Genomic DNA, 15,505 nt, shown 5'->3' with positions numbered 1-15,505 from the left:
CCCATGTTAAGCTCTGGGATCAGCCTGGGCATGGGCTGAGCCCTGGACTACTTTCCATCCTCAAATGTATCTCCCTGCCCATGGAGGAATCCCATACTGGGTGACTGTTGTTGTGTTTTGAGGGCAGATACAAAGAGATAAGATTCCCCATTCTTGCAGCTTTTGGTGCAGCAATACCCCTCACTACAGGAAAGACATTGAGGTGCTGGAGGGAGTTCAGAGAAGGGCAATGAAGCTGGTGAAGGGTCTGGAGCACAAGTCTGATGGGGAACAGCTGATGGAGCTGGGGCTGTTCAGCCTGGAGAAAAGGAGGCTGAGGGGAGATCTTATCACTGTCTACAACTACCTGAAAGGAGGTTGTAGCATGGAGGGGGTTGGTCTCTTCTCCCAAGTAGCAAGTGATAGGATGAGACGAAATGGCCTCAAGTTGGGGATGTTTAGATTGGATATCAGGAAAAATTCATTTGAAGAAAGGGTTGTTTGGCATTGGAACAGACTGCCCAGGGAAGTGGTTGGGTCACCATCCCTGGAGGGATTTGAAAGATGCATAGATGAGGTTCTTAGGGACACGGTTTAGTACCAGAGTTAGGTTATGGTTGGACTCAGTGATCTTGAGGGTCTCTTCCAACCAAATGTTTCTATGATTCTATGTTTCTAATATAACCAGCTCTCAGTCTGATGCTAGCATGTCTCATGTCACCATGGAGGTGTCTGGCGGGGAAGGATTAATGCGCTTGTTACAGCCTGTTTTTTAGCACAAGTGTGAACGCCCAGCTGGGTGCCGTGCGATGGAGACACCAGATCCTTCCCCACCCACCCTGGGGACTCGGCTGGCAGCATGCGGGCACCATCTCGGGGTGCGTGGGCTCCCCCTGCTCTTCCAGCCTCCTGGAGGAGGTGTTTACAAATTCTCCACTAAACTGTGCTCGCAGTGTCAGGGTTTCCCCTAGTCTCGCATAAGAACCTGTCTGTAAAACAAGATGCCTGTTTTGGGTCCCACATGGCCATTTGCCTGCAGCAGCAGCCATGGACCTCTTCCTCACTTGTCTGCACTCTTGCTGCTCCAGATCCAAAGGTCCAAGGTGCTCCATGCCAGATATCCCCTATTTACCCTGCACAGAGAAGGGTTTGTAGAATCGTAGAATGGTTTGGGTTGGAAGGGACCTTCAGAGCTCATCCAGTGCCACCCCTGCCTTGAGCAGGGACATCTTCACCAGGTCTGGTTGCTCAGAGCCCCGTCCAGCCTGGCCTGGGATGTCTCCAGGGATGGTTCATCCACCGCCTCTCTGGGCGACCTGGGACAGCGTTTCACCACCCTCAGTGTAAACAATTTCTTCATCTACTGCCCATGTCTGACTTACCTAATATTCACGTGAATCTCTTTTTGAGCACAACACCTTTGTGAAAGAGGGTCTTCACCTGCCCTGCAGGCATCTCCGATGTACACAGCGTGTGCCTGGAGCCTGCAAGCGTTTGCTAATGTTTCCACCAAGCGATTGCATCCTCTCAGGAAATGTCAAAAAGCATCAATTAATATTTCTCTCCAGCTTGGGCAGCAGATGTTATGCAGATGAGGTAAGAAAGCTGGAGATGCCCAGGGCTGTTTGGCTTTCCAGGTTGGTTGTGGCATCCCACTGCTCCATCTTCTCGGTGGTCAGAACCCAGATGGATGTGGGCTGCGCTGGCGTGCTGAGGGGGGGTAAATGATGGGTAGGATGCAAGCAATGGGGTGCAGAGGGCATAAATAGAACCATAGAATCATAGAATCAGAATAGTTTGGGTTGGAAGGGACCTTCAAAACCTGTCTGACAGTATTCAAGAGACAAGACAACACCCTCAGACATATGGTGTGAACCATGGGGCTGTCACGTGCAGGGACAGGAGTTGGACTCGATGATCCTTGTGGGTCCTTAACAACTCAAGACATTTTGTGATTCTGTGGTCTAGTCCCACCCCTGCCATGAGCAGGGACATCTCCACCAGATCAGGTTGCTCAGAGCCACGTCCAGCCTGGCTTGGGGTGTCTCCAGGGGTGAGGCATCCACCACCTCTCTGGGCAACCTGTGGCAGTATTTTACCTCCCTCATTGTAAAAAATAGTAGCTGCTGGCATTGAACTGGTGGGGTAAGTGGTTGTGCACGCTGTAGGCATGGTTGCATGGTTGTGCCCACGTGTGGCTGTTTCCTCAAACAGGTTTGTTTAATTGTTTAATTGACTCTGGAGGTGGCAAATGAATCTGTTGTAATTCACGTTTGCTACAGCCTGAGAAGCAGAATCTGGGGAGCTGCTGTGTCTAAGGTAAGGAGGCACAAGAGGGCTGGGTTGAGGCTTTCTGCAGCTTGCCTGGCCTGCCCCACTGAGAACCTGGTCCAGCGTCACTCTTGGAGACGTGCCCCTGCTTTGTGCTGGTCTTCCCCTGCAGATGTACCCGTTGTGATGCTGTCTCTCCCTTCTCACCCCGCAGGTGATCAAGTACACGCTGGACCCCGTCTGGAAGCCGTTCACTGTGCCTTTGGTGTCACTGTGCGATGGAGATGTGGAGAAGCTGATAAAGGTAACGGGGGGCCCTTTGGCTTGTGCCATGGTGGTCGGTCTCCAGGATCAATCGTTACATGTTTAAAACCTTATGGCTTGTTTATCAAAGAAACCCCAAACAAACTAAACCAGAACCACCCATAAAACATAACAAAAAGACCCCTGTTTGGGTTCTCCAACAGGAGAAGTTGGGAACTTTGACAGGTCTTCTCTCAGGAGATAGCTGCTGCATCTGAGCCTGGTTTGTGCTTGTTCTGCCCCAGGTGATGTGTTACGATTACGACAGTGATGGGGGACATGACTTCATCGGAGAGTTTCAGACCTCGGTGGCCAGGATGTGTGAAGCCCAAGATGCCTTCCCGGTAAGTGCCGACGTGCTTTTGGGGAAAAACAAGGAAGGGGCTCCTTGGGGCTGGTGGTGGATTTTGGTACCTTCACTGAGACACTCAGCCTGTGCCAAGAAGAAACCAAGTCCAACCTCCTTTATTCTCCCACCCACCCCATGAATGACCACGCTTGTAGCTAAAGCATCTGAGCTAGAGATGAAGCTAAGGTGGTCTGGGCTGAAAGTCAAGCTCTGCTGAGATGTTTGAAGCAGCACCCGTGATTTGGGGGGTGCCCTTTGATTCCGGGGGTCTGGTGGGGAGGTGTGACGTGCTGCCGGGGCTGCATCTGCAGCAGGGTCAGCCTGGACCCCAGGAGCACCAGTCTCCGTGCAACTCTGTACTGGTTTTGTGGCTAAAGGTGTCCCTGTGTTCCCCCTGAAGTGCTGGCCAAAATTTTGTCAAAAGATCTGTGTTTTGGTTTTGTTCAGTCTGTGAAATGTAACATTTACATTCAGGAAACTTAAGGGTTTTAGTATTTAAATGTTCCCATTTTTCTGCAGCTGTAAGAGTGGACACAACTTTCTCTTTGTGCTCCCCTTGTCCAGCCCAACCCACGTGTAGCTTTCTGTGATTCATTTATATGAATATCTCTTAGGAACTTTGAAACGTGGAGGGAGGGTGCCTGCAAGATGTGGCCGCTGGTGGCACCTGCCCAGCTCTCACACCGGTGTCTGTCTCTTGTCTGTTACAGCTTGAGCTAGAGTGCATTAACCCCAAAAAGCAGAAAAAGAAAAAGAATTACAAGAACTCTGGGATCATCATTGTCAAGTCCTGCAAAGTGAGTATGATACCGGGATGTTCCCTTCTCCTCATTGAGCTCAGGTCTTCCCAAGCTGCCCTTGCTTTTCCAAGCACAGGATCTGCAACGCATGGAGAGAAGTGGGATCTCCATTCTGCTTGGGTTTCTCTCTACTTGGAGCACGTGATGTAGCAAATTGCTGGTGGTGGTGTTCAACATGGGCAGCATCTACACAAAGCCCAAGCTGTGGACACCTGCCAGCTGCTTGGTGTCTCCTTGGGGGCACAGGGTTAGGTCCTTCTTCTGAGCTGAGGTGTTGGTGAAGTCCTCCCTTTGTATGGCAGCAGCACAGCAGGGAAATTGCTGACAGAGCTTTTCCTGCACCACATGATCTGATGAAACAATTTTTTGTTTGATTGTTTTTCTTTCAGATAACCAGAGATTTCTCCTTCCTGGACTACATCCTGGGAGGCTGCCAGCTGATGTTTACCGTAAGGACTTTTGACAGTAACATGTATGTAATGGTCAAAACTGGGGAGGAAGGTTCTGTGTGAGATTTGGCATCAGCTTGGGTGGGTTTTCATGGCGATGAGGAGCTGCCTTGTGCTGTTAAACCATGGGGTTTTGGGGCTTTGGCGGTCACTACAACCATGCTCAGGTGCATCCAACAGCATGGAGGGAGCTGGCTAGACTTTAGCTGAAGGTCAGACTTCCACAAAGACCTTCTGACCCTTTACAAAATGTCACTGATGTCTCTCTCCATCGCAGGGTTTAACCACCCTCCAGTTTTTTACGGAACTTCTCCTTGTTTTGAAGCCAACTGAGAGGCTTGGGCTGTTAATGAGATGGTTTTCTGCATTTTTACTGGCGTTTCTTTCAAGATGGACCACAGCTTGTCAAGAGTAACTGAACGAGGACATTACAAGCCCAAGTGAAACCACCACAACACAGAAGTGGGGTTTTCAATTTCTGCAAACTTTTCTGGTGCAGTATTTGGAGATCTGCAGGCACTCGCAGTATTTCAGTTTGTATTTTGTTGTTTAGTCTGACAAACATGATGGGGGGAGAGTAGGAGAAGGAGAAAGAGTTGCCATAGGAACTGGAGTGATTGGGAGAGCTTTTTGTGTGCCAGTCTGCCGCTGTGTGCTAAGGTCTTGGTGCTGGTGAGCGAATAGAGGAGAAAAATTGTTAAGTTTATTCGTAGCACAGAGCTCTTGTATCAATTAGGCTTGAATGCAGAAATCTCCTCCCTCCATCTTAATATATGCTGGTTGTTGTAGGGTTTCACCCCTGCCCAAGACTGCTTTGGTCCAAAAACCCGTGTGAGTTTGCAGTGGGTACAACACTCCACAGAAGTGCCCAGGCCAGGAGGAGGATGCTGTTGCACTCACCCCTGTGATTTGGAAAAGCCTCTGGTGTCTTCCCCGCCGAGGGAAGTGGCGGGGAGAGAAGAGCTGAAGCGCAGAGATGAGGAGCATCATGCCTGGATGCTTGCCTCGTGTGAGAGGCTGACCAGCTGCATCCCTCGGAAGTTTGTTGCCCAAGTGCTGCTCTTGGTGACGTTGCTTGCACGAGCCAGGCATGTGTCCGTCTGAGTCCACTGAGCCCCTTCCCCGTGCCTCAGTTTCCCTCTTGCTCTCTGACCGTGCACAGGTGTGGGTGTCACAGCTCTGAACTGCAGGTTGGTGAGGCTGTAAGGTTGCTTGATGAAGAAGCTGGATTTTCATAGAACCATAGGATGGTTTGGTTTGGAAGGGACCTTTGAAGGTCATCAATCCAACCCCTGTGCCAAGGGCAGGAACATCTTTTACTAGAACATGTTGCTCACTTCCAGTTATGGGGCATCCACAGCTTCTCTGGGCAACCTCTTCCAGTGTCCCACCACCTTTACTGTGCGACGTTTCTCCCTTATCTCAAATCTAAACCTACCTTCTTCCAGTTTAAAACCACATCCCCTTGTCCTGCTGAACCTGTCTTACCAGCCAGAGGATGGTGGCACTTCCTGGGCTGTGACACCTTCTTGCCCCAGACAGGCCAAGGATCCTTCTCAACCAAATCACAGTTCATCTTCTCCCGTTACAAATGTGGAGCAAAAATCCCTCGTGAATCCTGAGCTCAATTTAGCTGGCAGAGTTATTTTGGTTTTTGCCTGTTTGCTGAGCAAACAAGGCGAGCGCAGTCACGCCGCCTGCTCACCTCTTCCCTGCTCCGCCTTCCCAGTCATTTCAAATTGGGTGGCTCCACGTCTCGCCTGTTCTGACCAGATTTAACTGGGTCTGATGTAGGCATTTCTACAAATGTCTTTAAATAGAAAGCTTAATTGAGGAGGGAGGAAACTGAGTGCCTTGCTGATGAAGTCCCCTGAGAGCTCAGCATATATTGGTCCCTGGGGAAGCCCGGTGAAGAGCGGCTGCAGGGAAAGATCTGCTCAGGGTTGTGACTCTGGTCAAAGACCTTGAGATCCAAATGCCCAGGCAGCCCTGGCTGCTTTGGTATCCATGGGGCTACTCAGTTCCTGAGCTTAACGCCTGGGAGATGGGCAGGGAGGCTCCCGAGCTGGAGATGGTGGTGGATTGTCCCAGGGGCAGGGGCTGCTTTGGGACCTTATGTGGTGCTTGCTGGTGAAAAATGCAGGTGTAATAGTGAATGGCTTTACCTAACCTGGTATTTAATCAGCTTTTTTTTTTAGGGAAGGTGAAGATCTGGATTTTGTTAAACTTTTTCAGAAGTTTGAGGTTTGAGTCTTGATGGGACTGTGTGTGGACCTCAAAGGCAATAGAGGCTCGGTGGCCAGGTCTGTGGTGGTGTCTGCTAACGGAGGATGGGTCTGTGCTTCTCTCTTGTCCTCTCAGGTTGGGATTGACTTCACAGCCTCCAACGGGAACCCACGAGACCCCTCCTCTTTGCACTATATCAACCCCATGGGGACAAACGAGTACTTGTCGGCCATCTGGGCTGTCGGTCAGATCATCCAGGACTATGACACGTAAGCACTGTGCCCTTCTGCCTCCACCCCCATTTTGCAGATGCCTCTCTGGCTTCCCAAGGGGCTGCGGGGATGCCTGTGCCTCGATTTTCCATCTGCAAAGCCACGGCTAAATGTTACCTTGCTTTTGAAAAGCTTCTTGGGAGAAAATTGCCATGCACGTTGTTGGGATGCAGGAGGAGGACGGGGGGTAAGGACGGGGGTTCTCCTCGCCTGCCATCGCTGCTGTTGAGAGGAAGGGTGCGTTAGTGGTGGAGCAGCCGGGGAGCAGCCGCTCGGTGCTGGCTCGGCGCAGTGGCAGATGCCCTCAGCTTGCTGGTATCTGCTCTTGGCAGCGGCACTGCCAGGCTGCCCTGCTCCCCATCACCCTGGGGTGCACCACACAGAAAAACAGCAACTTATACATCTCACCGTGCTGGCTTTTGTCACCAAAATGGATACTTTTTTTTTTTTTTTTAAATCTCCAAGGTTACATGTCTGCAAGGGACTCAGGTGTTTGGGCAAGAGGATGCTCCTGATCCCTGTGGGTGATTAAACAAAGCTGGGCTCTTCTTTTCTCTAAAGATCAAAAACCAAAGGCGAACATCTATTCTCTCTCTGCTCAGCTCTCATTATTTTAAAAGACAAAGTGTTGTATTCGGAGAAGGGAAGGCTAGAACCTTTTTTAGCTGGTGCTGTCACTGTAGCTGGGTGTTGGGTAGCTGGTAGCACAGGGAGGCCGTAGCCAGAGCTGTGCAAGCCTGCTTCGTGTGTGTAAATACACCCATATGTTTTTCTTCCTCTCTTTTAGAGACAAGATGTTTCCTGCTCTGGGATTTGGTGCCCAGCTCCCACCGGACTGGAAGGTGAAATGTTGTGGCTATCTGCACATTTGAGCTGTGCTTGTCCTGATATTGCCTGGGCAGGAGCGGAGCTGCTGGGGCTTCCCAGCTGTCTTGGTCGGGAAAAAGCTGTTGGGCAGAGGGAGGATGAGTGGATATGGGATTTCAGCTGGTGGAGAGTGAGATGTGGCAGTGTGCGTGGGCAGTGAGGCAGGGATGGGGCCTGGGCAGCGGGTTCATCCCTGCTAAGCTGGCATGAAAGCAGCAGCTCCCTGGCATTGATGGGCAGAGCCAGGCATTGATTCATTTTCCTGGCAGAAGGCAGGAACAATTCTGGGCAAGGGAAAGGGCCTCTGGATGAATGTGTCAGACAGCGGCAAAGCCTGGAAGGGGGCTGGGAGCTGGGTAGCCTCAACATGATGTTACATGGGCAGAACCTGCAAGGATGGGAGCAGAGGGGTTTTCCTAAAAGCCACCTTGATTTTTTGTTGGGATTAGCTGCTGAAAGGGTTAAAAACATCCTGCTCCTGCAAGGGTATGAGTTGGAGCATCTCTTCTCACAAGTAACAAGTGATAGGACTAGAGGAAATGGCCTCAAATTGCACCAGGGGAGGTTTAGTTTGGATATGAGGAAAAATTTCTTCCTGGAAAAGGTTGTCAGGCATTGGCACAGGCTGCCCAGGGAAGTGGTGGAGTCACCGTCCCTGGAGGTGTTTACAAGACCCACAGATGAGGTTCTTAGGGATGTGGTTCAGTGGCAGTGTTGGGTTAATGGTTGAACTCGATGATCTTGAGGGTCTCTTCCAATGAAAACGATTCTATCATTTTATGATCCTGCTCATCAGGTGGGCAGGGGTTGGGGCTGCTCCTGCAGCCCACGCTGGCTGATGGACACACCTTCTCAGGGCTGGGAAGATGCACTGAGACACCACCATCTTTCATTACTGGCTGGGTCTTTTGGCTGCCCTTTGCTCACGCTCTTAATGTGCCGTTTCTTTCTGCTTGCTGGTTGAGAGGTCCTCAGCTTTGGGCTGGGGTTGAATCTCAGTGAGCCTTTTATGTTCTTTGGGAGGGGAGCTTTGCTTTGGGCTGAGCGCAGCAGGGCACCTAAGTCGTGAGCAGCCGTGAATTGGGCTGGGAAGCTCATGGCTGCCAGCCCTCGAGGCTGGGGATGTCCTGCTAGCTCCAGCTTTGTGCTTTTCTCTGCGTTCCCAGCAGCCAAAATTCATGTGACTCAAGTGGGAGATCTCGCTGTTTGCCAGCCACAGGAGGAGATCCCTCTGTGTGCACTTTGGAGCTGATTCATCCTCCTTGGCCAGCAAATGTCTCTGGTCTGTCGCTTCACCACTTTTGGTGGGAGAATCTTGGTAGGCAGCTTCCAAGGACTAAGAGCCAGCTGCCATTTTATTAACTGTGGAGAAGAACGGGAATGGAAAATGCAGTGGGGATGGAAAGGGTACAATGGCTTGGGCTGCTGGGGGAACAGGTGAATCGTCACGGTGAGCATCCTGCCCTGCTGCTGATGTGCACAGGTCAGTGCCCATGGGAAAGCATCGCCAGGCTGGAAATGGCCCTTCCTGCAAGGCCAGAGGTGGGTGCCAGGTCAAGGATGCTGCCTGGGGGCTGCGGGGCAGAGAGATGATGCTCCTGTGCCCACCCCACAGGTGCCTCCTGCTGCAGAAATATTTTCTGCTGCTCCTGTGGGCCTGGGGATGCTCTGTAAGCACTACGGGGGGAAAAACCACCTCGTTTTTCCCCAGAATGATGTCTAAGCCCATGTAAACCCCAGCAGAGAGCAGGTGCTTGTCTCAGAGTGACCCATCAGTTGTCTCACCTGAGCGGTGGGGACATTCCCCGTGCACCACCCTGCGCCACTCCAGCCTGGAGCTTTGTCCCTCCCTGTCTCTCCTGGCCCATGGGGTCTGTGCATCACTGGCTCAGCTCACTCCTTGGAGATTTTTTTGGCCATCGAGGTTCGTTGGGTAATTTCAAAGCTGAAGCAGCTGTTCTTCATTGAAACCCATGCTCTGTGTTGCGGCGGGGAGCAGCGTGGCTGATGATACTCCCCGGGGGACATGACGAAGGGTGGCTGTTGTACCCGCAGACCGGAGTGAAAATGGGGAAGATCGTTAAGAGATAAGAGTTGTATAAATGGCACTTTGTGCTCTGGTTGCCATGGCTCCCCAAACGCTTCCCAGGCGCCCATCGGAGCGAGATGTTTTGCACACAAAAGTCTCATTGGAAATGTCAAAGAACATCTTGCCGTATAACAGCTCTGTACAGAGCCTCGAGCGGTTTCCCAATAGGGAACAGGAGAGTGAAGCAGATGGGTTGTGGTTTCTGGGGGATGAGCAAAGGCAAGGCAGCAGCCGAGAGGGTGATGTGTAACACTGGAGCCCCACCAGTTGCTCTGGGTTTAGGAGATAGAATCATAGAACAATTTGGGTTGAAGGGACCTTCAAAGCTCATCCAGTGCCACCCCTGCCATGAGCAGGGACATCTTCACCAGATCAGGTTGCTCAGAGCCCCGTCCAGCCTGGCCTGGGGTGTCTCCCAGGTTGGTTCATCCACCACCTCTCTGGGTGACCTGGGCCAATGTTTCACCATCCTCAGTGTAAAAAATTTCTTCCTTATCTCTAGTCTGATGGTGTTGTCTCCATATACATTTAATTGTACTCCACAGAAACTGTTTTTCAAAGTACAAGCTGGATAGGGAATTAGATTTTTTTTTGTTGTTTTGTTATTTTGAAGCCCTCCTGTTGAATTTTCTAGCATATATATAATGTGCGTGCGTGCGTGTGTGTGTATATATATATATGTATATATAATCTGTAAAAACCCTAGAGGAGGTTTTGCAACACTTCTGCCACACAGGGACTCCGCTCTGTAGACAGTGAGGAACACATCTCCAAACCATTTTGTTGCTGCTTAAAAGAAAGAGAAACCCCTCTTTTGCAGTGCAGAACATGGAATTATTTTTGCTTGCTTTGTCTATAAATACTTGTATGGCAGAATTTTTAACATCTTAAAAAAAAAAAAATGAGGCCTTTACAACTGAAAATCAAGAAATTTGAATTTGGATATATTGCCCAAAATTGAGGCTTGTACGAGAAAGGGTGTATGCAAAACACAGTCATGTGTTTCAGCCTGGGTGTCCAATCCTGGGTTGCGCTCTATGGGCACGGAGAGACCCAAGCAGGCTGTTGACGTTCGCCGGTCTGACAGCTCGTCAGCTTTGCAGCACAGGGAGGACTTTTGGTTGACCTACTTTTGTTTGGTTGCTTTTTCCCACCCCACAGCCTCTTGCAAAAATAGTTTTTGCTGCTTTCGACACAATGCCCAGTATAATTGGAAAGTCTGAATCAGATGCGTGTTGCTTTTGCAGTCTCAGGAGGACTTCTGCTTCACACAGCGTTTTAAAGGACAGTCGTTTTGCCAGCGTTATGAATACACATGTCCCGAAGCGATCCCCTGGCTGAGAAGCTCAGCAAACCACCACCCTTCTGAGAAGGAGAAAATATCCTTGTTTTGTAACTCTGACACAAACAGAGTGGAGCTTTTTGTCTCAGAGCCCTTGAGCTGGTGGCCTGAAAGCCCAAATCACCCCCTTCAACCTTCAGAGGTGCTGGAAGTGGCAGAACTGGGGCTCCCTGTGATGTTGAGTTTCTCCCCTTTATAACCTGCAACAGGATGAAGCAGTTTCTCCTGGTGACTGGTGAGATGTCCCTGCTGCCTGAGAGCATCCCTTCTGCATGCTTTGCCTCTGGGCAGCCGGTGGGAAAGCCGTGTGGACAAATCTGCTTTGATAGCTGTAGAAGAATGTGTGATTTAATAATTTCTGGTGGCTCCACAATTGGCCATGAAATTGCTCCACTGACCATTGAAACCGGTCCATCCTCAAACGCTGCTCAACCCCGATCACGTTTGCATTTGCTGCTCCTTAGTGTTTGGACAGCAGAGGGCTGGGAGGTGCTGTGGACCCAGCAGGATGGACCAGAACCTCTGCCCTGGGGCAGCATCAGACCCAAAACAGCTTTGCAGCATCAGCTAAACTGATAGTGAGCATCCAGCCCTGCACTGGCCCTCCGTGTTAATCTGGGTCTTTTTGTCTCCACAGGTATCCCATGAGTTTGCAATTAACTTCAATCCCACGAACCCGTTCTGTTCAGGTAAGCATCTACCAAGTCTTTAACCCTGCTTAGATGCCTTCAGTGTCTTCTGTCCTTTCCTCTGCATTTCGCCAATACCTCATCTCAGGAATTTTTCAAGGTTTGCTCAGAGACAGACATGAACAGTGTAGCACAGCAAGTGCTAGGGGTGCATTCAGAAGAAAGCGGTGAAAATTTGGGAGTGTGTAGGAAGGCCCAGGGTAAAATGCAGCTGGATTTAGACAGTGTAAAATCTGCCTTTGTGCTGATGGCTGACGTGTCCAGACCAGCATCTGCTCCTCCAGCAAGCCTACAAGAAACACCAGGCCTGGTTAGCAGATGGGGAGTTCAGGGTTGACGCTCCCTGTGGCAGCTGAGAGCTGATCCCAGTCGTGGCTGAAGAGCTGCTCAAATCCTGAGTGGTATCGTCTGGCTTGACCTCTGCTTTACCCCAGCAAAACGGGGGCTCAGGCAGCCTCCAAACCTTGCTTGCTGGTTCCTGAAAGGTTGCTGTGAACATCTGTTTTTCTGCTGCCTTTGCTTCATTCAGTCCCTCTCCAGTAGCTGAAAAGGCATTTGTTGTGGGCGTTACAGGGTACAGAAGCCACTGTTGTGCAGCTCTTACCAGTGACAATTCCTTCCCAAAGAATGGATTATCAGCTGATTAATTATGGATTTAGTCATCTTTGAATTACACACCTGTGCACCCTTTCTGGCGTAGCAGAACCAGAAGGGTCTCCAATGACCTCTGGGTCCCTAACGCATTTTGGGAGCTCTGAGAGTGCTTCTGGCATTGTTTTGCTTCTCTCTGCTACCTCTGCTCCGTGTCTGTCCAGTTCTTGGTTATGCTCGGACACCAGGAGCTGCTTTTCTTCTTGCTCCTCCTCTTTGGCTGATTCTGAGATTTCTGCAGAAACGCCAGGAAAGCCGCCTTTGACTGTGGGTACTATGAGGGCCCTCTTACCCCAGAAGAGCATCCACTATAAAGTGACTAAAAGAAAACCCCTGGTTTTAGAAAATTTGAGTTGAGATGGATGAAACTTGTGGAGCTGGATGAGTCTGGGGGAAAAAAAATATATGTCCAACTTCGGCTCCCATGGCAGCGTTAGCTAATGATGCTTAATTGGACTTGTGGTGGCCTGGGCTGTGGCACATTGTAATGCCTGACTCCTCTGCTTTCCTTGAAGGTGTGGAGGGCATTGTCCAAGCATACTCAGCCTGCCTGCCCCATATCCGCTTCTATGGACCCACCAACTTCTCCCCCATCGTCAACCACGTGGCTCGCTTTGCGGCTCAGGCCACCCAACAGGAGGCTGCATCCGTAAGTCCATAAGATCCAATGATGTGATGGCAATCCTGATGACTTTAGGTCAGGGAAGGCAAAGCCTGAGCTTGGTTTCATGTCTTTCCCTTTGCTGCGGGCAGGGTTCTCCTACCAGGACCATCCCTGGGGTCCCTGCAGCTGCGGGCTCTTAGTTGGCTGTTGTCACTTCAGACAGAGAATGTAGAGTCATTGCAGATGCTTCTTAGGAAGAAAAAATAACTCAAGAGCTTGACAACAGTCAACAAAACTGCAGCTGTGGAAAATCAGAAATTGTTGGGGAAAGAACTGAGATTAAGGTGGGAGATGCCATGAAGTGGGCATCCCTTGGATTTATACAAATGTCTTGAGCACCGTCTTAAATGTTGATCCTCTTATCTCAAAGAGGATTAAACAGCCCCAGGAATGGTAGTGAGAGAGTTGGCCAAGACATTCAGCATCGCGGAGCAGCTCCCGTACAAGAAGCAGAAAGGCTAGGAGCTTTTGGGAACTGGGGACATCAGAGATACGTAAAATCATGACTGGTGAAAAAGTGATTGATTTCTCCCTAATTCTTGTGGGGAAGGCCTCTGAGGCCCCCTGGGTGACAGGTATCCAACAGAGCAGTGTGCAGTGGAGTCAGGGGGCTGAGACTGCAGGGGACAGTGCCCAGGGCTGGGGACTGGAGGTCCAGAGAGGGACAGGGTGTGCTTGTGGCAGACCCAACTGTTGGGGCCATTCACCACTGCACCAGCGTGAGCTCGGGCTCAGGAGTCCCTGACACGTGCCAGGCAGCAGCTGACAGGAGACACGAAAGGACAACTTGGTTCTCTCCTGATTTTTTTCCTGAAGCATCCTCTGCTGAGGTCCAAGGGGCTTTGCTCTGAGGAGGCAACCTATGTCCTTATGGATAAGTGGGGAATGATAGTCCTGAGGAGCGTGGTTCTTGCTGTCAGAACAGCCTCCTGCTCCTGCATGCTGCAGGACCATTCTGGGGCAGGACAGACCAGATGGTCCTGAGGTCCCTGGGAGGCACTGGGACAGTGATCCTGCTGCCATCACGTGGGTGGGAAACATGAAGAGGTTGAGCATGACTTGAAACTTTGGCTTATTTCCTTTCAGCTGAATCTGAACCTTTTGCCAGGAGACGACTTTTCTGCTCTTCTCCTTTGGACAGTTGTTTATATTTGAGGGGGAATGGCAGAAAACCATGGGATGGTTCAACATGATCTAGATGAAGATGTCCATGCTCATTGCAGGGGGGTTGGACTAGATGACCTTTGAAGGTCCCTTCCAATCCAGTTCTATGCTTCTGTGGCTTGGTTTGATCATTGCTTTTCACGCCACTTGGACAAGCAGCAGGCTCAGGGCCAGGCTTCGGGTTCCCGTGCAGCTGCTCGGTTGTCCTGGACGGTCCCGATAATTTGTCCATCAGACCGTTCACATCCATATGTCAAAAAGCTGCTCATTAGTGCAGGAGGCTCGTACAACTGGCTTGGGTGTGCCAGGCCATGAGGAAGCTGGTGCCTATGTGGTTTGTTGGGGCAAGGCTGGTGATTGAGGGGATGCCCGTGTGTGCCAGGAGCTGCAGCCGTGGGTCCAGCCTTGCTGGTGGTAACCGAGGTGTCCTCTTAGGGCTGCAAAGTACATCTGCAGACTGTGAGATGGAGCTCACTTGGCTCCCCGTGGCCGCAGGCTGCCCGCGCAGGTCACAGGTCTGGCCCCTGGCTTTTGCTGGCCAAAAGCCGCTCAGCGTGGGCATCAGCACGTGTGGCAGGAGCTGCCACAGGGGAAAAGCTTTTCTGATTCCTGCTGGAGCAGAGCTGGATCACACCCGGCACCTCCTCCTTAAGGAGCCCTTTTCCAGCCTTGCCTTGAGCACTGTTGCTTTTTGCAGCTGTGGGCACAAGGAAATACTGATTTTGGTTTAATTCAGCACGAATCCAGGTCGCTCCTCATTTTTCCGTTTTCTCTCGGCGTCAGTGGGGGAGGGAGAAGCCCACAGGCTCCGCACTGAGCAGAAGCACTAATCATATGCAAATTGCACCCCTCCGTTGGCACTAATAGTTTAATCAACGGAGATTTTCAATAATGGGCACTAACAGTGCAGTCAGAAGCATTGGGTTGGCTCGGTCTTCTTTTTTTTGGAAGCACTAAGTGTTATTGATGAGGGATCTTACTCCCCCAGGGTCTTCTCCTCTTCCATCCCATCTTCAATGTGTGCAGCAAAGCCGCCCCGGATGCTGCCGGCTCTAGTGGCCGCCTGCACCTGCCCTCCTCTTCCTCCCGCTCTCGCTTGCTCCCAACATTTCAAACAAAAACAGAAGCCTCGTAGTTTTTCCATGGCAACGCGGATCACAAACACTGGAGCTGTTGGCTCTTAAGGGATGGGAGGACTAAAACGTGTCGGGATCGGGGGAGAGACACAGAGGGATTACACGATTTGACTCTCGGGGAAAGATTAATAAGCTTTGGGGAATTAAAACACACCTTTCCAGCAGGGTCCTTGCATCCAAACCTCCCCTTTTCTTACCACATGCTGTTTAATGCTGCTTAATCCCTTCAAGTCCTGCTCATGCCGTGAGCCTAA

General features: G+C 50.9%; 2 protein-coding genes across 8 annotated transcripts in view; one reads left to right on the top strand and one right to left on the bottom strand.

The window, feature by feature from the left end:
- POLR2C (RNA polymerase II subunit C) overlaps window positions 1–15,505 on the bottom strand; it is a 210,199-nt gene that overhangs the window by 173,930 nt on the left and 20,764 nt on the right. The gene's annotated exons all lie outside the window — the stretch shown is intronic.
- Window positions 1–15,505, top strand: part of CPNE2 (copine 2) — a 47,166-nt gene that overhangs the window by 28,121 nt on the left and 3,540 nt on the right. For 6 of the 7 annotated variants that reach the window (XM_082062744.1, XM_082062743.1, XM_082062745.1 and 3 more), the window contains 8 exons: window positions 2,465–2,554; window positions 2,799–2,897; window positions 3,613–3,699; window positions 4,092–4,151; window positions 6,513–6,646; window positions 7,437–7,491; window positions 11,585–11,636; window positions 12,803–12,936. In XM_082062744.1, coding sequence (XP_081918870.1) covers window positions 2,465–2,554; window positions 2,799–2,897; window positions 3,613–3,699; window positions 4,092–4,151; window positions 6,513–6,646; window positions 7,437–7,491; window positions 11,585–11,636; window positions 12,803–12,936 — 711 coding nt within the window. Of the gene's footprint in view, window positions 1–2,464; window positions 2,555–2,798; window positions 2,898–3,612; window positions 3,700–4,091; window positions 4,175–6,512; window positions 6,647–7,436; window positions 7,492–11,584; window positions 11,637–12,802; window positions 12,937–15,505 lie in introns of all 7 variants that reach the window. The other variant, XM_082062746.1, reaches the window with a different exon arrangement.

Source organism: Streptopelia decaocto, assembly GCF_964273445.1.
Source record: "Streptopelia decaocto genome assembly, chromosome: 11".
Taxonomy (NCBI): Eukaryota; Metazoa; Chordata; class Aves; order Columbiformes; family Columbidae; genus Streptopelia; species Streptopelia decaocto.
Note: the sequence above shows the minus strand (reverse complement) of the source record. Positions and strands in the feature narration are given on the sequence as shown.